The sequence below is a fragment of the Danio rerio genome, chromosome 11 (genome assembly GCF_052040795.2).
Source record: "Danio rerio strain M-AB ecotype USA chromosome 11, GRCz13ab, whole genome shotgun sequence".
NCBI lineage: Eukaryota > Metazoa > Chordata > Actinopteri > Cypriniformes > Danionidae > Danio > Danio rerio.
The window spans coordinates 47,210,388-47,234,934 of NC_141031.1; the positions used below are offsets into that span (position 1 = coordinate 47,210,388).

The window sequence follows — 24,547 nt, forward strand, 5'->3', positions numbered from 1 at the left end:
AGACTAGTGAGGGATTTTGTCATTGTTTGATTAATGATAAAAACAGGCGGCAGCAGGAATACCCGTTTGTTTATTACACAAATGAGGGTTAATATAAATAATCACTAAACACCGCGTTTTGACACCTATTTGACCATTAATGCGCTCACGTTAAGATGACTTTAGATGTCTGCGCTCCGCTACTCGTCTCAGTGTGCGAATGAGACCGAATGCTGACCGGCCGCATGCTTCTGACTGCGTGTGCTTGCTGCACACACAAATAAGCACGCGGTCTTTCGCGCTTTTAGAAGCAACAAACGTGAACAACTGGAAAGGGGGCGGTTTTTGATGCAATAAACTTTATCTCGATTAATGCTTTTTTTATAATCGTTTGAAATCGAAACCGGATTTTCGATTAATTGTACAGCCCTATAAAATAGTGGAGCATTTTAATGCCTTTTTCTACCTCAACACTTATCCTCTCCCGCGCCCCCCTTGTGAACTCTGGCGCCCCCCAGGTTGGGAACCACTGAATTAAACGATATTATGAAGATACTGCTCACCAGCGCAGCAGCCTGTTTCTTTCCTACTCTCAGTAATGCAAACGTGAGAATAAATGTGTAAAAATATGTGCATATTTACTGTCATTTTAACATGATCAAGTGATTTCTCGTCTTGTTTTCTTCATCTGAACACATTTAACTGCAGTATTTACACTCCTCCATAAAGCGTTCAGCAGATGTGACTGTATGAGCTGCTTTTCGCTGTAATTCGTGACAAAATAGGAATATCGAATGTTGCTCTGTGTCCATGATGGAACTTGCAGCCATTTGATTGACTTGTTTCTCCTCACGCCTCATTTCTGTCGTCTGTTTAAGGTAAGCGGGCTGTGTGCGTGAGCGATACACTTATTTAAATATGTCTAATGATGATACTATATAGGCACATTCATACACATTTTTAAAACTTTTAGAACAACCGCAAAGCAAAACAGACGTATTTCCCACGTAAAAACGATCCAAAAGGCACAAAGGTCTATGCGTGTTTGCGTATTTATTAGTTTATAATATATAGCGTGGATTATAATATAATAAACAGAGAGATTAACTCTTTGTCATGGACATTATTTCTAAAAAATAAGCTTGATAAGTCGTCTGTAGCAGGGTGGTGCTGACGTCACAGACAAGCGCCCCGAGGGCGCTGTAGTACAATTATAGCCTAATGTTAGCTTTTCAAGTCTTGCGTTTGCATTTAAGATCCAAAAGTGCTCAAAGTTGTATTTTCGTGTGAGGATTATCCGGCTGAACAAAACGTGTAAGTGTAATGAACCGTGTTTGAACACAGAGCTTATTATCTGCAATCTTCGAAAAGCCTATGGGAAAATCCTATAGGGATTTTCACGAGGGAACCAGTTTTATGCTAGCAGCCGATTAGCCTACAAAGTGACGTCGTAGTTCCTCCACTCTATACACTATACCTACACACATGTCTGTCCAAACTGTTGATTTTTCACCATAGGTGCCCTTTATATGGGTAAAACAATAGATTTTTGCATTAACATTATTACATACCCTCAGGTTTATGCGTCGAATAATGTGCGAACATTAATATCCGTAACAGAGCTGTGGTGTTTATTTTACAACAACAATATTCATGATTCAATACATAAGATCATGAAGATCAAAACTAACATTCACATTGGAATTAATAAATAATAACAGAGCAGATAAACCCAGTGTAAACTGCTCAATATCACACGGTAGATTAGTCGTCTGAATTACGTCTTGCATTGCGTTATGACACATCACGTAATGAACAGATATATTAAAGTGACGTACCGTACGTAAAGTGTGTTCTCATTGCACATGTTTACAGTGTTGATCAGCGGCTTACAGTAAAATATAAATATGGCATAAAAAAAACAACAACAGTAAAGCGAGCACAGGTCTGGTTTTGGCCACGTGAGCACTTGTTAGTGTGCAAGTGTACAGGACAGAAGGGTGCACGGGATTAGTTGAACATGATGGATTCTGGGTCCTGGTTCATCATGTGTGCCATGTGACGCAACACGTCCTTCTTCGTGATGATGCCCAGCAAACGTCTGATAAGAGAGAAAGAGCCAATCAGGCGACAGCTTTTCGCATCTCTAATCAGATGCAAATTCAGTTTTAAAGTCTGCGTGAACAGGACTTTTACTTTAGTATGTTGATGCACTTCTAACAGAAATGGAATATTAAGTAGGGGGTGGGGCTTTCCTTTTGTGCATCATTCATTGGGATGTGGTGAAGCGGGAGATTGGCATCATGGATGTGCAGCTGACAAATCTGCAGCAACTGTGTGATGCTATCATGACAATATGGAGCAAAATCTCTGAGGAATATTTCCAGTAGCTTGTTGAATCTCTGCCGTGAAGGATTAAGGCAGTTCTGAAGGCAAAAAAGGTCCAACCTGGTACTAATCAGGTGTACCTAATAAAGTGGCCGGTGAGTGTATGGATGTGTGTGTGATGGTCTTACCCGCTGCGTGTGACCAGACACTGCCGCAGGCCCAGTTTCCTGAAGATGTCCACCACGGTCTCCATGGGCGTGTGGTCGGTGACGGTGAACGGGCTCAGATTCAGGATCCGTCTGAGCTTCAGGGGCTGAGTGTTTGATGCTGGAAGCTGAGGAGCGTCTTCAGTGAAATACACCACTGAGTTACTGACCACACCGTCCTGCTTCTGACGCGCGTTCTCTGCACATGCACACACATAGAGGACATACTGTAGCTGTGTGAGGATAACAATGTGTGAGTATATAATGTGTGTAAGTATACTGTGTGCAAATATATAGTGTGTGAGTATGGTGTGTGTGTATGTGTCTGTATAGAGTTTTTTGGTGTGTAGAGGGTGTATAGTGTGTGTATAGTGTGTGTTTCATACTGATGGCCAGGATCAGATGTGTATAGTGTGTGTGTCATACTGATAGCCAGGATCAGGTGTGTATATTGTGTGTGCCGTACTATTGGCCAGGATCAGGTGTGTATAGTGTGTGTATAGTGTGTGTGTCGTACTAATGGCCAGGATCAGGGGTGTATTGTGTGTGTGTATAGTGTGTGTGTCGCACTAATGGGCAAGATCAGGCGTGTATAGTGTGTGTATAGTGTGTGTGTCGTACTTATGGGCAAGATCAGGGGTGTATAGTGTGTGTGTCGTACTAATGACAAGGATCAGGTGTGTATAGTGTGTGTATAGTGTGTGTGTAGTACTGATGAGCAGGATCAGGTGTGTATAGTGTGTGTATAGTGTGTGTGTCGTACTAATGGCCAGGATCAGGGGTGTATTGTGTGTGTGTATAGTGTGTGTGTCGCACTAATGGGCAAGATCAGGCGTGTATAGTGTGTGTATAGTGTGTGTGTCGTACTTATGGGCAAGATCAGGGGTGTATAGTGTGTGTGTCGTACTAATGACAAGGATCAGGTGTGTATAGTGTGTGTATAGTGTGTGTATAGTGTGTGTATAGTGTGTGTGTTGTACTGATGAGCAGGATCAGGTGTGTATAGTGTGTGTGTATATTGTGTGTGTAGTACTGATGAACAGGATCAGGTGTGTATAGTGTGTGTATAGTGTGTGTGTAGTACTGATGAGCAGGATCAGGTGTGTATAGTGTGTGTATAGTGTGTGTGTAGTACTGATGAGCAGGATCAGGTGTGTACAGTGTGTGTATAGTGTGTGTGTTGTACTGATGACCAGGATCAGGTGTGTATAGTGTGTGTGTAGTGTGTGTGTCGTACTAATGGGCAAGATCAGGTGTGTATAATGTGTGTGTCTTACTGATGACCAGGATCAGGTGTGTATTGTGTGTATAGTGTGTGTATAGTGTGTGTGTATGTGTCTGTATAGAGTTTGTGTGAGTGTATAGTGTGTTTATAGTGTGTGTGCCGCACTAATGACCAGGATCAGGTGTGTATAGTATGTATAGTGTGTGTGTGTCATACTGATGGCCTGGATCAGGTGTGTGTGCAGTTTACGTGTAGTGTATGTGTGTGTGTATAGTGTGTGTATAGTGTGTGTGTCGTACTGATGACCAGGATCAGGTGTGTATAGTGTGTGTATAGTGTGTGTGTTGTACTGATGAGCAGGATCAGGTGTGTATAGTGTGTGTATAGTGTGTGTGATGTACTGATGAGCAGGATCAGGTGTGTATAGTGTGTGTATAGTGTGTGTGTTGTACTGATGAGCAGGATCAGGTGTGTATAGTGTGTGTATAGTGTGTGTGTAGTACTGATGAGCAGGATCAGGTGTGTATAGTGTGTGTATCGCACTAATGGGCAAGATCAGGCGTGTATAGTGTGTGTATAGTGTGTGGGTCGTACTAATGGGCAAGATCAGGGGTGTATAGTGTGTGTGTCGTACTAATGACAAGGATCAGGTGTGTATAGTGTGTGTATAGTGTGTGTGTCGTACTGATGACCAGGATCAGGTGTGTATAGTGTGTGTGTATATTGTGTGTGTAGTACTGATGAACAGGATCAGGTGTGTATAGTGTGTGTATAGTGTGTGTGTTGTACTGATGAGCAGGATCAGGTGTGTATAGTGTGTGTGTATATTGTGTGTGTAGTACTGATGAACAGGATCAGGTGTGTATAGTGTGTGTATAGTGTGTGTGTTGTACTGATGAGCAGGATCAGGTGTGTATAGTGTGTGTATAGTGTGTGTGTCGTACTGATGAGCAGGATCAGGTGTGTATAGTGTGTGTATAGTGTGTGTGTTGTACTGATGAGCAGGATCAGGTGTGTATAGTGTGTGTATAGTGTGTGTGTGTCATACTGATAGCCAGGATCAGGTCTCGTCTCTGCACGAAGCCGATGAGTCGCTCAGACTCGCGGGACACCACCACCGGGAAGCCGTTGTAGTCGGTGTGTGTGATGAGCGCCTCGGCCTCCTCCAGCGTGCTGCTGTCCTGCGTGAGGACAGACAGCGGCGGCTCGCTGCGGCGCGGGCGCATCACGTCGGTGGCCAGCGTGCGGTGTGTGAACTCGTCCTGGTCCAGGTACGGGTAGCCGTTCAGCTGGATGTGCGCCTCGTAGATCCCCTCCTTCCCAAACGCGTCCGCCACCCATTTACTGGTGACCGCCGCCGCCATCAGAGGGACGATATACTCGAGTCCGCCCGTCAGCTCGAACATGATGACCACCAGAGACACCGTCATACGGGTCACACCGCCTGCAGGACAGAAGCTTTGCTCCTTTATATTCATTCATTCACTTTCCTTCGGCTTATTTATCAGGGGGCGCCACAGCAGAATGAACCAGCAATTATTTCAGCATGATTTATGCAGCGGATGCAAAAAAGCAAGTCTACGCTCTTGCGTTACTTACACAATAAATATTATTATGTAACTGCCGTTTCTTGTAATGCGTTTCCCCCAAACCGGACAATGTATGCAATAAACGTAAATAAAATAAATGAATTAATAACAATAGAATGTATTTGATCTGCTCACCCAAACAGGCCGCGGCTCCAACCATGGCGTATAACCCTGGTGTGACGCAATCGGCTCCTGGGCGGCACCAGTTCTTGAAGATGATCCAGTCGTGATGATGATACGCCATCTGCTCCACTGCGATACCAACAATACGGCCCGCAATCGCACCCACCGCCATACTGGGGATGAACAGACCCGACGGGATCTGATAGAAACATTATTATTATAATCAAAGATTAAAATGCAAAAAAATGGTGATAAAAATTATATTTATATATATATATATATAAAAAAATATATACACACACACACACACACACACACACACACACAAACAACCACACACACACACACACACACACAAACACACACGCACACACACACACACACATACACACACATATATATATCATATTAATAAATATTCAAATAATAGCTATATACAAACAAAAACATGATATCAAAAATAAATAAATAAATAAGAACATTTAAAATATTAATGACTATGAAAAAAGAATTACAAATATTCAAAAAAACTAATTTAATATCAACTAATACAGGTCTATTAAATTAAATGTTAAATTTTTAATAGTTACGAAAAATAAAAATATGCACAAATTAAAAAAAGTAAATAATTATAAAAAACCCAAACCAAGAAAAATATAAACATGAATACATATGGAAATATAAAACTAAAGTTAATTCAAGATTTCAGCACACTGCAATATATACAAAATTAAATCAAATTAGATTATATTACATTAAATACTAATATCTTGAAAAATATCCAGGGGCTAATAATTCTGACTTCAACTGTATATATATATATATATATATTGTGTGTGGGTGCACATAAAAATAAAGGAAAATAAAAATGCTTATAAATAACAAAAAAAATTAAAAAAAACAAATAAAGCCTAAAAAAATATGAAAACATCAAAACATAAAAATAAATGCCCGTTCAAAATAGAAATAAATATGAGAACAAAACAATTAAAGTCCATTTAAAAATAATAATTATAATTATCAATTAACAATAACGTGTGTGTGTGTGTGTGTGTGAATATAAAAAATAAAAAGAGGAATTAAGTAAATTAAAAATCATTAAAATCTTTTAAAAAAAAAAAATCTAAATATAAAAATAAAGGGTGATTAAAACTGTAAATAAACATCAAAATAAAAGCCTGTTCAAAATATAAATAAATTTGAAATTAAACTAATACAAATTAAAAAAAAAGTATTATAAAATTATCAAAATAAAAGCCATTTTTAATCTAAATAAACATGAAAACTAACAAAAGCAAATGCAAACATAGCAATAATTTTAAAATTATCAAAAATAAAAGTCATTCATAATCTAAATAAGCATGAAAACAAACAAATACATTTTATAAACAGTAATAATTATAAAATTATGAAAATAAAAGCCATTTATAATTAAATAAACATGAAAACAAACAAAAAAATAAAAAAACAGTTATAATTATAAAATTTTTAAAATAAAAACTATTTATAATCTAAATAAACGTGAAAACAAACAAATGAAAAGTCATAAACAGTAATAATTATAAAAATATTAAAATCAAAGCCCACTCAAAATCTAAATAAACATAAAAAACAAACAAACGCAAATTCATATATAGTAATAATTATGAATATATGAAAATAAAAGCCATTTATAATCTAAATAAACATGAAACCAAACTAATTAAAATTCATAAACAGTAATAATTATAAAAATGTAAAAATAAAAGCCATTTATAATCTAAATAAACATGAAAATAAACTAATTAAAATTCATAAACAGTAATAATTATAAAAATGTAAAAATAAAAGCCATTTATAATCTAAACAAACATGAAAACAAACTAATTAAAATTCATAAACAGTAATAATTATAAAAATGTCAAAATAAAAGCACACTTAAAATCTAAATAAACATGAAAGCACTGCTCTGCTCTGACCTTCATGCCGAAGGTGAAGATGGTGATGATGATCTTAAAGGCAAGTGCGAGTGTGAGCTGCCAGAGGGCGCTGTAGACCCCAGGGCCCGCGGGTCGGTCCGGAATATCGTCCACCGGGCGGGTCATGTTGGGGCTGTTGATGTAATCACAGAGCTGCGAGGACTCCAGCGCGCCGCAGTCATTGAACAGCTCTGAGATCAGCTCGCTGGTGCTGCGGCGAGTGTACGGGTTCGGGAAGGCCAGCACCGCAGTGATGCCCGTCACCGCCAGCACTTCCAGCACCGGGTATTTGCCCAGGCGGGTGGTTTTGCGGCGGCGGCACCAGGCGATGTTGCAGCGGATAAACAGTGTCCCCCAAAGGCCTCCGAACACCCCCAGCAGGATGAAGGGCACCAGCTCTGCCATGTACCAGGGTGTGTGGTACTCCACGTAGAACAGCACCAGGCGGTTGTTCCCAAATGGGTTGATGGAGCGCAGGGTGAAGGCGGCGACCAGAGCGGCGAAAAACGAGCGCCAAAGAGTCTTCAGAGGGAAATAATAGCTGACCTGCAGAGAGAGAGTTATCATGACTGATAAAACATGCTTATTACATGCTTATTTAACACTTAATACACTAATAAGTCTTCAGATAAAAATAATAGCTGACCTACAGAGAGAAGTTAGCATGGCTGATGATATTTGCTTATTACATGCTTACTACAAGCTTACTACATGCTTATTACACTGTAATTAGTCTTCAGAGGGAAATAATAGCTGATCTGCAGAGAGAGTTATCATGATTGATAAAACATGCTTATTACATGCTTATTTAACACGTATTACACTGTAATAAGTCTTTAGATAATAATAATAGCTGACCTACAGAGAGAAGTTAGCATGACTGATGATATTTGCTTATTACATGCTTACTACAAACTTACTACATGCTTATTACACTGTAATTAGTCTTCAGAAAAAAATAATAGCTGATCTGCAGAAAGAGTTATCATGATTGATATAACATGCTTATTACGTGCTTATGTAACCCTTATTACACTGTAATTAGTCTTTATTTAAAAATAATAGCTGACCTACGGAGAGAATTTAGCATGACTGATAATATATACTTAATACATGCTTATTACATGTTTATTATATGTCTATTACAGACTTACTACATGCTTATTACACTGCAAGTAGTCTTCAGAAGGCAATAATAGCTGACCTTTGAAGAGACGTTAGCATGATTGATATAACATGCTTATTACAATTATCAGAGGGAAATAATAGGTGAAATGAAGAGATGTTAGTATAACTGATGTTATATGCTTATTACATGCTTACTTAACACTCATTACACTGCTATTAGCCTTCAGAAGAAAATAATAACTGACCTATGGATAGTTAGCATGACTGATAATATATGCGTATTACATGCCTATTATATGCCTATTACAAGTTTACTACATGCTTATTACACTGTGATTAGTGGTCAGAGGTAAATAATAGCTGACCTGCGAAGAGACGTTAGCATATTTGATATAACATGCTTATTACATGCTTATTAGTCATCAGGGGGAAATTGTTGCTGAAATGTGGAGAGATGTTAGCATGACTGATGTTATATGCTTATTACATGGTTATTTAACACTTATTACACTGTAATTAGTCTTCAGGGGGAAATAATAGCTGACCTGCAGAGAGAAGTTAGCCTGACTGATGATATTTGCATATTACATGCTTATTGTGTGCTTATTACAAGCTTACTACATGCTTATTACACTGTAATTATAATTTAGAATGAATAAATAGCTGGCCTACAGTGAAAAATTATCATGATTGCTAATATACACCTATTACATGCTTATTATGTGCTTATTACACTGTTATTACAGTCTTTAGTGGGAAATGATAGCTGAACTGTGGAAAAACGTTGGTATGACTAATATTATGCGCTTAATAAATGCTTATTACATACTTATTACGCGCTTACTAGACTTAGGCGGAAAATAATAGCTGACCTGAAGAGAGACGTTAGCATGACTGATATTACATGCTTAATACACGCTTATTACACACTTATTATGCGCTTATTACAGTCTTCAGTCAGAAATATTAACTGACCTGCAGAAAGATGCTAGCATGACTGATATTACATGCTTACTACATGCTTATTACACTGTTATTACAGTATTCAGAAGCAAATACTAGCCAAGCAGTGGAGTTACTGTTATTACACGCTTATTACACTGCTATTACAGTCTTCAGTGGGAAATAATAGCTGACCTGTGGAAAAACGTTGGTATGACTGATATTACATGCTTAATACATGCTTTTTACATGCTTCTTACAGTATTCAGAGGGAAATAACAGCTGACCTGTAGACGTTAACATGATTGCTATTATATACTTATAATATGCTTATTACACTGTTATTACAGTCGTCAGTAGGAAATACCAACTGAACTGCAGAGAAACATTAGCATAACTAATAGTACCTGTTTATTACATGCTTATTATATACTCACGTTTACTACACACTTATTACACTGTTATTACTGTTTTCAAGGGAAATAATAGCTGACCTAAGAAGAGATATTAGCATGACCAATATAATACGCTTATTACACTATTTTGTGTGTGTGTGTGTGTACATATGCACGAGTGAGTTTAAAGACACGTGTGTGTGTTCGCACCTCCTCCAAGCTGAACAGTACTCCTCCAATCGGAGCTCCAAATGCCACTGAGACACCAGCGGCCGCTGCAGCTGACAGCACCTGCAGCACAGCACATTTCAGCTTCATCCTGATGTGTGTGTTACAATCATTCAATGTGTGTGTGTTCTGCGCACCTCTCTGCGTTTGCCCTCATTCTTGCTGTACTTGGAGAAGAGGCTGCAGAAGAGGTTTCCACAGCAGCAGGCAACGTGGACCAGCGGACCCTCCTTCCCCAGACTGAGGCCTGAAGACACGGCCAGAACCAGCGTAACCGTCTTGATCAGCAGCGTCCACTTGCCCAGATACCCACGGATGATGAAGCCGCTCAGGATTGTCTTGATCTGCACACATGCACACACACACACACGTGGGGTTTTCATGTTTTATGGGCACTCCTCATATATGTAATGGTGTTTCTACTTGTATTGCTATACTTGTGGGGACATTTGGTCTCACAAAAAAACACACACAAACACACACTCACTTACAGACAAACACTCTCTCTCTCTCTCTCTCTCTCTCTCTCTCTCTCTCTCTCTCTAAACTCTTAAACACACACAGTGAATTGTGCTGGATGTCGGTGTCTGTGTGTGTTTGTGTGTGTGCGTGTGTGTGTGTGTGTGTGTTTGTACCTCTGGTATTCCTGAACCGCAGGCGTACGGAGCAAACACTCGCACCAGAGACACGGCCAGGAAGGAGAAGAACAGAGCCCACAGCACGTACAGGAAGTAGTTCAGCACATACACACCAGCGCCCTGAACACACACACAGTACCAGTTTTTTTGTATTATCAAAAAATAAAAGGTTTGGAAAACTTTGGAATACTTTCCTGATAAATAAAAAAGAACACATTTTTCTGATTTTTAAAAACTATATTTGGCTTTTTATTTTTATATTAATATTGCTGTTTTTGTTTGTATTAATATTTGCATGTACTACTATTAAAAATTATTAATATTATCATTAATATTATTAATTTTAATTATTATAATCATTATTTCTAAGCTAATCCCTTTTAAATGCATTATTTTAAAAGATATATAAATGAAAATATTTTTTAGGTTTAATAATTAATTTAATACATTTTTCGCAAAAAATAAAATTGTGAATTTATTAAAAAAGGTTTCAGGCTTAATGTGCCTGTAATAATTATAATAAAAAATAACAATAATAATAATTATTATTATGGTTATTATTTTTATATTAATAATAATAATTGTAAACAATTAATAAATATTATTATTAACAATAATAATTAATAAAAAACATTAATAAAAATATAAATAATATTATATATAAAAATAGAAAAATATTTGTGTGTACTATTTGCATGCATTAATATAAAAATAATTAATAGAATTATTATTTAATAATTATAATCAATATAAATATTATTTCTAAGCTAATCCCTTTATTAAATACATTATTTTGAAAGATATATAAATGAAAATATTTAAAGTTTAATAATTAATTTCATAAATATTTAATAAATTTGTTCTCAAAAAATTGTGAATTTATTAAAAAAGGTTTCAGGTTTGCTGTGCTTGTAATAATAATAATAATTATAATAATTAAAAATAATAATAATAATAATGTAATAATTATTAAACAATTAATACATATTTTTTATTAATAATAATGATTAATAAAAACATCACATTTTTTAGATTTTTAAAAACGATTTATATTTGGCTACTTTTTATTATATTCATAGTGTTGTTTTCATTAATATTTGTGTGTACTATTTGCGTACATTACTATTAAAATAATTATTAGAATTATTAATTTATAATTATAATCATTATACATATTATTTTTAAGCTAATTTGTTTATTAAATACAATTTTTTAATTATATAAATAAAAATATTTACAACTTTAATAATTAATTTAATAAATTCTCAAAAATGTGATGACCCCAGATAAATAAAGAGACTAGGCCAAAAAGAAAATTAATGAATGAATAATTATTAACAATTACAATTCATAAATCTATTTAAAACAATGTAACTGTAATATCTCACTGTAAAATAAAATTTAAAACATCAATATTACAATACAACATGCTAAAATGTATATACTAGAAATAATGTTTTTATTTTACAGTGCGGCTTTATTTTGAACCGTGCAGTGCATATCTTTTATTGAATTAACATGAAGCTTTTGTGACTTTATCATTGGCATATTTTAATTTGTGACTACACAATAAACACATTAAATAATAAAAACCGATCGACCACATTAAGCCCAGTACCTCTGTGTATCCGGTCATCAGCTCAGCCCATTTCTGCCACTGTGGACATTTATCTCTGTCAGCGAAGGTGGTTTCGTTGGACGTCCAGCAGCACTGCTCATGACTGTACCAGAACGCAGATAAACACACGCCTTCCTTCAGATCCGTCATCCAATCAACAGCCAGATCGATTACTCCGGCCAGAGTGCCTGCGAGAGAAACCACAGAGAAAAGAAATGAGCTTATGATGCTTTATAACATGCACTTTAAAATCAGAAAGATTGAAAACATGTGGGCGGTGATTGACTTTAGGTGCGTCCCAAATCGCATACTCATGCACTATTCTATGCCACTTTGTAGTACAAGTAGTGCATTCACACTCAATTATTCAGGAAGATGCAGTTATTCAACAGTTAAAAATAAGTGTGTAATGTTGAACACTTCACACACTCAATGCTCACAGCTTTGCTTCTGTAGCGGAAGGGGCGGCGCTACTGGTGAAGGAGGAGCTACTGATGAAGGGGCGGAGCTATTTGATGCTGAGCTTAGATTACTTTATTATTTTGGATTTTTTACTTTTATACATTTTTTGATAAATGGGCTACTTTATGATAATACTTTACGTTTAAGTACAGCAGTTTTCATTCAACTTTTTAAGAACAGTGCCATTTTACTTAACTTTTAAAAGCACATTTTAATTTGAACGTTGACATTTTATTAATCTTTTTTTCTTTTCCTGTGAGTGTGTTATTGTTTAAACTATTTATTTTGTTTAAAGTGGCTGACAATAATAAATATTCATAATAATAAGAATTAATCTGCCAAGTTTGTGAACTGTGCAGAGCTGTAGCCGCTTAATTAGGCCTACTATGTATATCAATACCAGACATTATGGTGGTACTTGGAGAGACCATTTTTTTCTGAGGTAGAGGTGAAAAAAGTTTGAGAAGCACTGCATTACAGTATTTGCTCATGTTAGTTAACATCAGCTAATAAAAATACAGGTGTTTGCTGTTAGTTTAATAGCTCACTGTGCATTAACTAATGTTAACAAGCATGAATTTGGATGTAAATAATGCATTAATAAATATTGAACTCTGATTAATAAATGTAGTATCGTTCATTTTAGTAAATACATTAACTAATGAAACCGTATTGTGAAGTGTGACCTTATTAATTTATTTAATTACTGAGTACTAAATTATTATTATTATTATTATTATAATGATTATATTTCTTTGATAAAAAGAAAATTCACTTCAATCATTTCATGTGTCCTTAATGAATAAAAGTGAACACATATTTAACAGTTTTCAATAATACAAATCATAAATTCCTGTTTCATGAAGTCACCTTATGATTATTATGTTTTTGAAGGATGAAGCAAAATAAAAAAAAAGAAACTTTACTATTTAAATTTTTTTTTCTTTTTAATTGCAATGCTGTTTTAAAATATCACAATTTTCACTGCATTTCTGATTGAATAAATGCAGCCCTGGTGAGCAGAAACATTACAGTAAAAACGTGTTCCCAGCAGTGTGTGTTGAATCTATAAACTGAGATGCATACATTTAAATAAGTGATGTGTGATGTCATGAGTGGGCGTGTCTCTGCACCTGACAGCAGGCCAATCAGCAGCATCACCAGCCACCCTGACCAGGCGTCCAGCAGACTCTTGATGAACTCCCAGATGGACTCTTTACTCTTACTGGTGATCTGTAAACGCACACACAATACACATGAAGAAGTGCTGATAACTGTCACTACGGGGATGTTTACACCTGGTCGGTTCATGCAATATTTTCTGATGGAACATCTATCTAATTTGTGAATTTATTCTTTTTTTTTCTTTCTTTTTTTAAATAAATAAATATTAAAAAAAAATAAATAAAAAAAAACAATGGGGGGCTAATAATTCTGACTTTAACTGTATATAAATATGTACATTTGTCTTTTTTATAATCAGATACAGGGCTTGGACAATGAAACTGAAACACTGGCCAATTTAGTGTTGGGGATTTAGGAGGTAAAGGAGACCCTGGACCATACTAATTAATTATCGTGCTCTAAAACCATGCTTTCAGCTTTATTATCCAACCAATCCACTCTAGCTATTTGATCAGAAAAAACACATGAAGTGACCAGCCCCAAAATGAGTGTAGCTTTTGATATATGTTAGTCAATGCATTCAAATCAACAGTGAAAAGCACGGTTAATATGTTAAAGTTAGCTAAGAAATGTATGTTACAAACTCCATTTAATTAAAAAAAATTATTTTAATGCATTATTTCAGGCATCAACTAAGGAATTAACATCATCTAAGATTAATAAATGCTTTTGTAGTTTGCATCATAAGTTTAGTTTAATTAACATTAACAAATGGAGTTTTATTGCACAGTATTAAACAACCATAGGCAAATAAATAGTAAGAGCATTTTCAATCAATATATCCTGTATTTAAGCCAACAATCTGAACAATTTTAAAAGACTCCAAAATTTGAATAATATTTAATTATTCATGTCATTTTGAAGTGCGCATTATATAAATAATATACATGTTCATTATCACCATATATTAAAATATGTAATCTCAGCTAGGGCTGCACGATATATCCTTTCAATAAAATCGTTATGGCAATGTGTGTGTCGGCAATAGTCACTTAGTCAAATAGTCAATTGGATTATAGTTGATCAGCACGGCAGTTGAGAATACATGAGATTTGTGGAGTCACTGCAAAGTATGACCATAACAGAGTTAAACTTTATCATTTGCATGTGTTTAAAAGGCATTTCAAGAGAGGTTAAGGGTGCGTTCACACCTGTGAATCGATTCAGTTGTTCTGAAACAGAGATTATAATTGTTACATTGTTGCTCTTTGCTCTTGGAGCGGTTCACTTTCACACTGCAAAGTTTCTAATCGGACCAAAAGAGCTAAAACAAGTCACGTGCGAGTAAACTCTCCTCACATTGGTCAGAGTGTATTTTGCAGCGTCCCGCTCAGCTGTCAGGAGAGGTGGTGGTTTGGTGGTCATTGACAGGGTGCGCGTGACGTGTCTGAGGAGAGATGCGGGATCACTCGTTTGTGGGCATCCGGAGACTCGCGAAACTTCCCGCCCTACTCATAATCCTCTCTTCATATAGCCGTAAGCCTATTACATATCCATAAAACACTGTGATATAACCGCGCTCGTATCGGATCGCTTTCTCACTGTAATCGAACCGCTCCAGGGTTCGTTTCAATCGAGCCGAGACCACCTCATTCAAGCGATCTCGGAGCGATTACTTTGGCGCGGAACAGAGCGCGATTGCCCTGTTCACATATGCCAAACGAACCGCGCTAACTGGGCAAACGAGACACGTTCCCAAACAAAAGTGTAGGTGTGAAAGCACCCTAAAGCATTCAGGAACAAAAAAGCACAACTTTAATGAGGAAAAATTGAACTACAATATAAGAATATAAACTACTATTTTACATTTTACTATACAATTCTTTCCAAATACAGCTATTCAAGTCATCTAGTGAAAATGTATTCATATTGCAATATATATTGCATAAAAACAAAATATCATAATGTCAGATTTGTCCAGTATCATGCAGCCCTAAAATCAGCATATGAGCGTCAGGCGGTCGGCTTTACCTTGCGGTGTCTGTCTGTGTCTTTGGACTTCTCTCGGAGCCAGTCGATGGTGTGAAAGTCCTCATAAGTGCCAACATCTGGAAATGGTTCGTCTAAGAAGTCCATCAGGTTCCCGGCGCCGTTCATCTCCTCAGTGGGAGTCGCACTGCTGATGCCTGAAAAACAACATTTTATTAGTTTATTAGTAAATATATTACTAAAATTATACTACACTACCTGAAAAGAGTCTTCGATCTGGGGTTGTCGATCCCAGTTGTAAGAGCAACAAATACTAACTTGACTTCTAGTTGATCATTTGTAAACTATATATATACTGGACTTACCTCATACCTTACTGTACTAATTAAATAATTAAAAATCAAGGCATGATCATATTTTATTGTGGTCAAATAAGCGTCATCTAGAGGCCTTTGCCTTTCATATAAGCCACTTCTGATACCAAATGCTCAACTAGAAGTCAAGTTATTATTTGTTGTGCCTAAAACTTGGATAGGCGACAAGACTTTTGTCAGGTAGTAATCTAAAAAAGGAATCATAACAAAAAAAAAATGTAAATAAAATACAAAATAAGAAAACATTAAAATAATTAAAGATTATTTTGATGAATATTGAGTATACTGAAGTGATAAGTAATACTGAATTTGACATATATATAATTATTTCTATTTTATATATTTTCCTTCAACACATTTATAAAAATAATAGTTTTAATAAATAATTCCTACTATTTTCCTTTTATTTTAACCATAGCGACCATATATAATATTTTATTAGTTATTCTGCAAGATACTTGCATTTAGCCTTAAGCGCAATTTAAAGGCTTAACTGGATTAATTAGGTTAATTAGGAAAGTTTCGTTAATTAGGCAAATCATTGGACAAAAACAACAATGTATAACTGTTCACAAATTTATATTTATTTGTCTATATTTTTCTCTTTAACGTATATATCCTTATTGCTATACATTAATTTTATGCTTTATATTTACACATTTTATTTAGTCTAAAACCCAAATTTCAAGCATGTAAGCAGAAATATAAACATTTTTAAGCTGTGAAAAATAACACAGAACTGCAATAGTGATTCTTGCAGCATTTCTAAAATAATGTGCTACTGTAGTACATAAACAATTAAAAAACCACATTTTACCTTTACAGTAACATTTTACATAGACATTTGATTAACATAATATAGTATTACTATACCATTAGATAGTAAAATCACTGATATTACATACAATGGTGTAAATCCAAACACTTAAAAGCCCCACCATGTTGTGTTATTTGAATTAATATGTATAATATGCACTGATTAGACTTGTAAACAAGGTGTATACCTAAAAATAATATACCAAATATAAACACAACAGAATGTAGACGCACGCTGAATGCTTAATATAAATCAGATTTCACATGTGGATATACATTAATGACAGCAGTGTATTATTAAAAACATTAGCATGAGCAAACCGAAATGCATTAGAGACAAAGAGCTAAAAACATGCCAGTGACGCACAGCAGGTGCAGATGTTAAATAAACAAACGATAATTCTCACCCTCAGCCTCCGCCATGTCGTCGTGTGTGTAATTAAATCAGATATACGGTGATATATAGTAGTGTTTATCCATCATAACATCAGAATAAACTGATGCGGCAGGACGTCGACATACAGTGATGACGTCAGGACGTCGTCTACACAGGCAAACGTCACTGCGCAGTGACAGCAAACAGGCACATTTAAAGAGCTGCGTTAAAAAAATCTAAGGTTTTCTGACTTATATTATATAATGAATTATAAAATGTTCGAAGATAAATGTAAAAACGGGTTGCACAATCGATTTTGATATCCAGTCTTCGCATGACACTCTGATTGGTTTATCCTGAGTCGCGGTGTGGAAAGTAACAGGTATCACGTGATCGTTTCTTAAGCAGCGAAATATTTTTTAACGGTCGTCTGAAAGGTGAGGTGAGTGTGCCACATCTTAGATATCTATATTTCGATATAAATTGTATTGTTAGAGAAATATTCAATGTGTTTGCTTGCTAATAGCCAACAATTTCCTCACAAAGAAAACAAAACTGAAAAATTAGGTGGCTGAGAGAAATACTTCGACATTGAGGTAACAGTAGTCAAAACTTGTTTTACTATGTACAAAAGATACCTTAAAGTAAACTACATAAAATATCAAATGGCATAAGCAGACACGTACATAACACTTTCGTAACAAACTAATTAATAAAAACTAAAAAAAAAAAACAAATCTTTCTTTAAAAGTTTTCAATGTTAATTTAATAAAGTGTAATTTATTGCCAATAAGTCTATGGGGTCGTGTTAAGTCAATTCAGAGAAATTTAGGGCCCTTAAAAAATATGTAAAATTGTTGGATGCCTGAATTTAATCGACGAATGTTGAGTTGCTGTAGTTCAATAGGGTATATGCCGAGCTAGTGCTGTTCCCATGCTGATTCACTTCCGGTGAGCTGTTATTGTGAACTTTTTACCATGTTATACGGTTCCTTATACAGCATTGATGTTGTAATGTCATCAAAATACATTCAGTTAAATAAACGTTAGCATTTATTTAGTTGCTCAAGCGTAAAACGAGACAAAAAGCTGTTTACTCGCACGCGCGCGTCAGAATCGGCAGGCTAACGCAGAAGCTCCATTGAATATACTGTGGTAAAATAAATGCTCATATTATAAAGATATAGCGGGGGAAATGTAATTTAATGCAGTGATTCTTGTACAATCTGAGACCCACTTTAAATCGGATATTACTCAGCTAGTGAAGATCGCTGATTTTTAAAGAAAACAGACCTTAAACGCACCGGATTTTGCATTGCCATTCAATTCGCCGGAAGCGCTTAACCCAGGTTACTGGCAAATTAAAAGTCCTATTGGCATGCTTCAGCATATACCCCATGGATAAAATACTTCTAGATTTGACGTCACGCTGCTTTGCTTACTGCAGTAACCAAGGAAACGCCATTATTCATACTCAAAGCCACAATGTAAAAAATTAGAAAACAGTATTGGAATTGGCCAATTTGCTAATAAAAATGGCAGTCTGTCATGAGAAATCAAGATTGTTAATCAGTGTCTTTATAGATAGAATAACTCTTTTTAAAAGACGCTCAAGACAGTTCTGGAGGGAATAATAATATAAAAATAATACCTAACCACTATGATGACTGACTTTGGCTGAGGCACAATGAGCAAAACAAAGTTTTAATTGTTTTGTCCATTAATGCACATTCCCATCATAGACATTTTTATCTGACCATTATCTGTTCAAACTAAATCACATCTTTGATGCCCAAGCTGTTCTCACCCTAAGTGTGTTACTTATTTTTTTAAATGCACATCCTAGCTTTTCCATCAAGGACTTTTTATGCGATAATCCAAAATGCTTATAAAAATAGGCGACTGGAAGCATAGCTATTGGTATGAATTTAGTGGTCCTCAATATTGGCTTCAGGATTTTTTTTTGGTTGTAAGGGGGCTTATATCTCTTTATAGAGGGGGCTAAAAGATCATTTTTAGCGTTGAGTAATAGAAAATTCTTTCGGGGGTATGTCAGGGTTGAACAAGTTTCTTAATAGGGCTGCAGCCCCGTCAAACATCCTCCTATCCCTGCCACTGATAGTCCCTAAATTTGCAAATATCAAACATCAAACCAATTTTATCCTGTTAAATTTTTTAGCCCTAAGATGCGATGTGAAAACTTCAGCTGCAGCAGCAGATCAGTGTCGTTCTGAATCTCATCATCAGTGAATGCAGTTGTTGTTCAGCCCACCAGAGCCACACACACACACACAAACTAATGCTCCACCCAGCGCTCACTCTCTTTCTCAGTCTACTATATTGGATGTAGAGTAGGAGTTTTTTTCGTATTGTGATGCAGTTCCAGAAACAGATTTTAAATGAGAAAACAGTGCGTGTGGCTTGTTTTTTCTACTGTGAACTAATCACATGTAGTAAAGTAGGCATTACAATCTAACAGACCTTTAGCCTAAGCGCTCACTCTCTCTCAGTGTCTACGATCTAGTGTAGACAGGAGCAACTGATGGAGCCGGGGTTGTCTGCACTGGAACTGCTTGAAGTGTTTATTCTCTCTAATCTGAAAACAGAATCGATTCAGGACATTAAAGAATCAATTCAGATTCACTACAAGAATCATAATGCATCAATTAATCAATAATTTTATATATATGTAGGACTATTTTCCACTATGCGTAATGTCTAGGCAGCACATGAAGAGTTATATTTATAGCATCTGTTGACAGTTCTGTCATATACACCGTAAGGTACACCTTACTAGTGCCAGGTTGGACCCCTTTTGCTGCAGAACTGCCTTAATCCTACATGGCAGAGATTCAACAAGCTACTGGAAATATTCCTCAGAGATTTTGCTCCATATTGACATGATAGCATCACACAGTTGCTGCAGATTTGTCGGCTGCACATCCATGATGCCAATCTCCCGTTCACCACATCCCAAAGCTGCTCTATTGGATTGAGCTCTTGTGACTGTGGAGGCCATTTGAGTGCAGTGAACTCATTGTCATGTTCAAGACACCAGTCTGAGATGATTGAGCTTTATGACATGCTGCGTTATCCTGCTGGAAGTAGCCATCAGAAGATGAGTACACTGTGCTCATAAAGGGATGGACATGGTCAGCAGCAATACTCAGGTAGGCTGTGGCGTTGATGCTCAATTGGTACTAATGGACCCAAAGAAAATCTCCCCCACACCATTACACCACCACCACCAGCCTGAACCGCCGATACAAGGCAGGATGATCCATGCTTTCATGTTGTTGAGGCCAAATTGTGACCCGAGCATCCGAATGTGATGGAGACTCATCAGAGCAGCAACGTTTCTCCAATCTTCTATTGTCCAGTTTTGGTGAGTCTGTGTGAATTGTAGCCTCAGTTTCCTGTTCTTAGCTGACAGGAGCGGCACCCGGTGTGCTCTTCTGCTGCTGTAGCCCGTCCGCCTCAAGGTTGGACGTGTTGTGTGTTCAGAGATGCTCTTCTACAGAGCTCGGTTGTATCGAGTGCTGATTTGAGTTACTGTTGCCTTTCTATCAGCTGGAACCAGTCTGGCCATTCTCCTCTGACCTCTGGCCTCATCAACAAGGCATTTGCACCCACAGAACTGCCGCTCACTGGATATTTCCACTTTGTTGGACCATGTAAACCCTAGAGATGGTTGTGCGTGAAAATCCAAGTAGATCAGCAGTTTCTGAAATACTCAGAGCAGCACGTCTGGGAGCAAAAACCATGCCACGTTCAAAGTCTCTTAAATCCCCTTTCTTCCCCATTCTGATGCTCGCTTTGAACTTCAGCAGATCGTCTTGACCATGTCTACATGCCTAAATGCACTGACATAACTCACACAATTCTCAGCACTTGCAGCTCTTTTGTATAATCAGCACTGGTTGTGTGTATTGCCTCTTCTTGCTGAATTGCTGAATGCCTCCTAAATTGAAAATCGCTTTGGTCTGCAAAATGACTAAATAGTTTTGTAGTTAATCTTGAGTCTAATCCTTGCATGTATTGGTCTTCAGATCAGTGTGTCTGTGAAAGCAGTTGTTGTTCAGCCCACCAGAGCCACTCCTCCTCATCCTCACACTAATGCTCTGCTCAGCGCTCGCTCTCAGTGTCTACTATCTAGTGTAGACAGCAGCAGGAGCAGCTGATGGAGCCGGGGTCCTGCGCTCTGGAGCTGCTGGGAGTGTTCTTCTCTCTGTGCGCCTGCTTGTGTTCGCTCCTCAGCACCATGATGACCCGCTGGCTGACTCTCTCTACTGAGTTACTGCCAACAGAAAGCTTCGAGCTGGGATTGTGGATGACGTGTGTGGTCCAGGAGCTCGGCGTGACCGAGTGTCGCCCGTACGACAGTCTTTTAGGTCTGCCTCCTGATATCCGGCTGGCTCGCATTATGATGTGCACTTCTGTGGCCGCTGGTTTGAGCGCACTAGTGTTCGCCATACCGGGAATAAATCTGGTGAACAGCTGCAAGAACCGCGCTGACAGCATTGAAGCCAAGCGCACTCTTAAGATCTTTGGCGGGATCTTGAGCTTGTCTTCTGGAGTTTTGGGGATCGTGCCGGTCTCCTATGTGGCGCATCTGACAGTGCTGCGGTTCTTCGATGAGAGCGTGCCCAGTGTGGTTCCTCGCTGGGAGTTTGGAGATGCGCTGTTTTTGGGATGGACCGCTGGATGCTTGCAGGTGGTCGCCGGGTTGTTGTTGATCACATCTTGCTTCTTTCTGCAAGATAAAACAAGGGGTTTAGGGGAATCTATACATATGGATAGAGTCAACGGGACACGATCTCCACGCAACAGGACAGAAAATGTGTGAGAAGTGTTGTCCACTCATGTATTACTGAACTTTATAATAATGCATTGATTATTTATGATCAAAGTACCTCATGTAGAAATCTGATGTATTTAAATATATGCAAATTATATGGCATACAAGTTTATATTTGGATTTAACATTTAAAATGTCAAAATATTTCACATTGCCTTTTTTTTTTACAAATATGCACATACAGTTGAAGTCAGAATTATTAGCCCCCTTCAAATTTTTTTCTTCTTTTTAAAATATTTCCCAAATTATGTTTAACAGAGCAAGGAAATTTTCACAGTGTGTCTGATGATATTTTTTCTTCTGGAAAAAGTCCTATTTATTTTATTTCGGCTAGAATAAAAGCAGTTTCTAATTTTCTAAACACCATTTTAGGGACAAAATGATTAGCCCCTTTAAGCTAATTTTTTTCTCCATAATCTACAGAACAAACCATCATTATACAATAACTTGCCTAATTACCCTAACCTGCCTAGTTACCCTAATTAACCTAGTGAAGCCTTTAAATGTCACTTTAAGCTGTATAGAAGTGTCTTGAAGAATATCTAGTCTAATAATATTTACTGTCATCATGGCAAAGATAAAATACATCAGTTATTAGAGATGAGTTATTAAAACTATTATGGTTAGAAATGTGTTGGAAAAATCTCTCCATTAAACAGAAAATGGGGAATAATAAACACGCGGTCTAATAATTCAGGGGGGCTAATAATTCTGACTTCAACTGTATATGCTCAAAAATATTCATGTGTGTGTGTTCAAACATGCCCATTTATGAACACATACAGTATATGAAATTACAGCAAGTTCATTTGAACTTTTATGTACATTTTTGTTTCAATGGTTGGAAAAAATATTTTAATTGTTAATGACATCATTTATATGAACTTGTATGTCATTTGTGTAATTTGCATATACTGCCAAATATTAAATTTCTATTGGTTGTAAATAAATGCTAGTTTTTAGTTGTTGTTTTTTTGGCAAATTAGACCCAAAAATTGCGTGTGTGTGTGTGTGGACACAAATGAAGATATTTTGAAGAATGTTCGAAAGCCGTCGACCACTATAGTAGGGAAAATGTGCTGTTTTTGATATGGACCTCTGGATGTTTTCACGTGGTCGCCGGGTTGTTGATCACATCTTGCTTTTTTCTACAAGATAAATCGAGGGGTTTAAGGCAATCTAGACATATGGAGAGAGTCGACGCGACACGATTGTAACGCAGCAGGACAGAACATGTGTGAGAAGTGTTGTCCACTAATGTTTTATTGCTCTTCATAATAATTCATTTTCAGATTGCCCGATAAAGAAATCGATATATTTCAATATATGCAAAGTATATACGACATACACATTCATATTTGGATTACACACACACACACACACACAAACACACACATGTATATATATATATATATATATATATATATATATATATATATATATATATATATATATATATATATATATATATGTATATATGTCAAAATGTATATCCATTTACATTCTTTTCAACCATTGGAATTCACAAATTTACATATACTGTATGTTTAGATATATTGGATATATGTGCATATATATATATATGTGTGTGTGTGTGTGTGTGTGTATATATATATATATATATATATATATACATATATACACACACATATACATATGTGTGTGCATATATATATATATATATATATATATATATATATATATATATATATATATATATATATATATATATATATATATACACACACACACACAAACATATGTTGATTTATGCCCATATTTGAACGCACATAAAATTAGAGCTAATATATTTGGACACATACATATATATTTGTAAATTTCAATTGTTATATAACATATTGCATTACATTATTGATTGCACTTCATTATAATTCCTTGATCATTCATGAACAGAGAGTTGTAAATAAATGCTACTGTTTTTTATTGTCTGTTTTGTTGACAGATTGGACTATTAATTGGCTCAAAAATGTAATTTACTAATTTACTATTTACTGATTCTCAAGTGATTGATTGTATTGAAATCCTTTATGAGCTTCTTGTTTCTATTCAACACAAAATCAGGATATTTTAAAGAGTGCTGTGGCCATTGACTTCAATAGTAGGGAAAATAATACTATAGAAGTCAATGGATATCATTTCCAACATACATTAAAATATCTTCATTTGTGT

The 24,547-nt window shown here is 36.3% G+C and overlaps 2 protein-coding genes across 4 annotated transcripts; one reads left to right on the forward strand and one right to left on the reverse strand.

Annotated features, from left to right (window-relative positions):
* Positions 1 to 1,589: 1,589 nt before the first annotated feature.
* clcn4 (Cl-/H+ antiporter 4) lies at positions 1,590 to 17,648 on the reverse strand. 3 transcript variants are annotated; one of them, NM_001077318.1, is given in 12 exon segments: positions 1,590 to 2,080; positions 2,496 to 2,712; positions 4,787 to 5,182; positions 5,463 to 5,649; positions 7,409 to 7,954; positions 10,084 to 10,164; positions 10,239 to 10,445; positions 10,737 to 10,859; positions 12,358 to 12,545; positions 13,953 to 14,052; positions 15,976 to 16,130; positions 17,531 to 17,647. In NM_001077318.1, coding segments are annotated over 12 exon segments (2,307 nt in total). In that variant the 5' UTR covers positions 17,547 to 17,647; the 3' UTR covers positions 1,590 to 1,989.
* A 2,761-nt stretch (positions 17,649 to 20,409) lies between these two features.
* On the forward strand, positions 20,410 to 23,315 carry LOC137496741 (claudin-24-like). The gene has a single exon (XM_087274354.2). The coding sequence runs from the start codon at positions 21,680 to 21,682 to the stop codon at positions 22,343 to 22,345; it is 666 nt and encodes a 221-aa protein (XP_087130480.1). The 5' UTR covers positions 20,410 to 21,679; the 3' UTR covers positions 22,346 to 23,315.
* Positions 23,316 to 24,547: the final 1,232 nt, after the last annotated feature.

Bases quoted from the DNA above. Each gene is read 5' to 3' on its own strand.
- clcn4 (XM_087272826.1), bottom strand. From the start codon at position 7,975: ATGATAACTCTCTCTCTGCAGGTCAGCTATTATTTCCCTCTGAAGACT. The intron at 2,713-4,786 runs GTATGACACACA...GTGCATGTGCAG, and splicing joins AGACCTGATCCTGGCTATCA to AGAACGCGCGTCAGAAGCAG. The intron at 2,081-2,495 runs GTAAGACCATCA...CTCTCTTATCAG, and splicing joins TGTCTGGTCACACGCAGCGG to ACGTTTGCTGGGCATCATCA.
- LOC137496741 (XM_087274354.2), top strand. From the start codon at position 21,680: ATGGAGCCGGGGTCCTGCGCTCTGGAGCTGCTGGGAGTGTTCTTCTCT.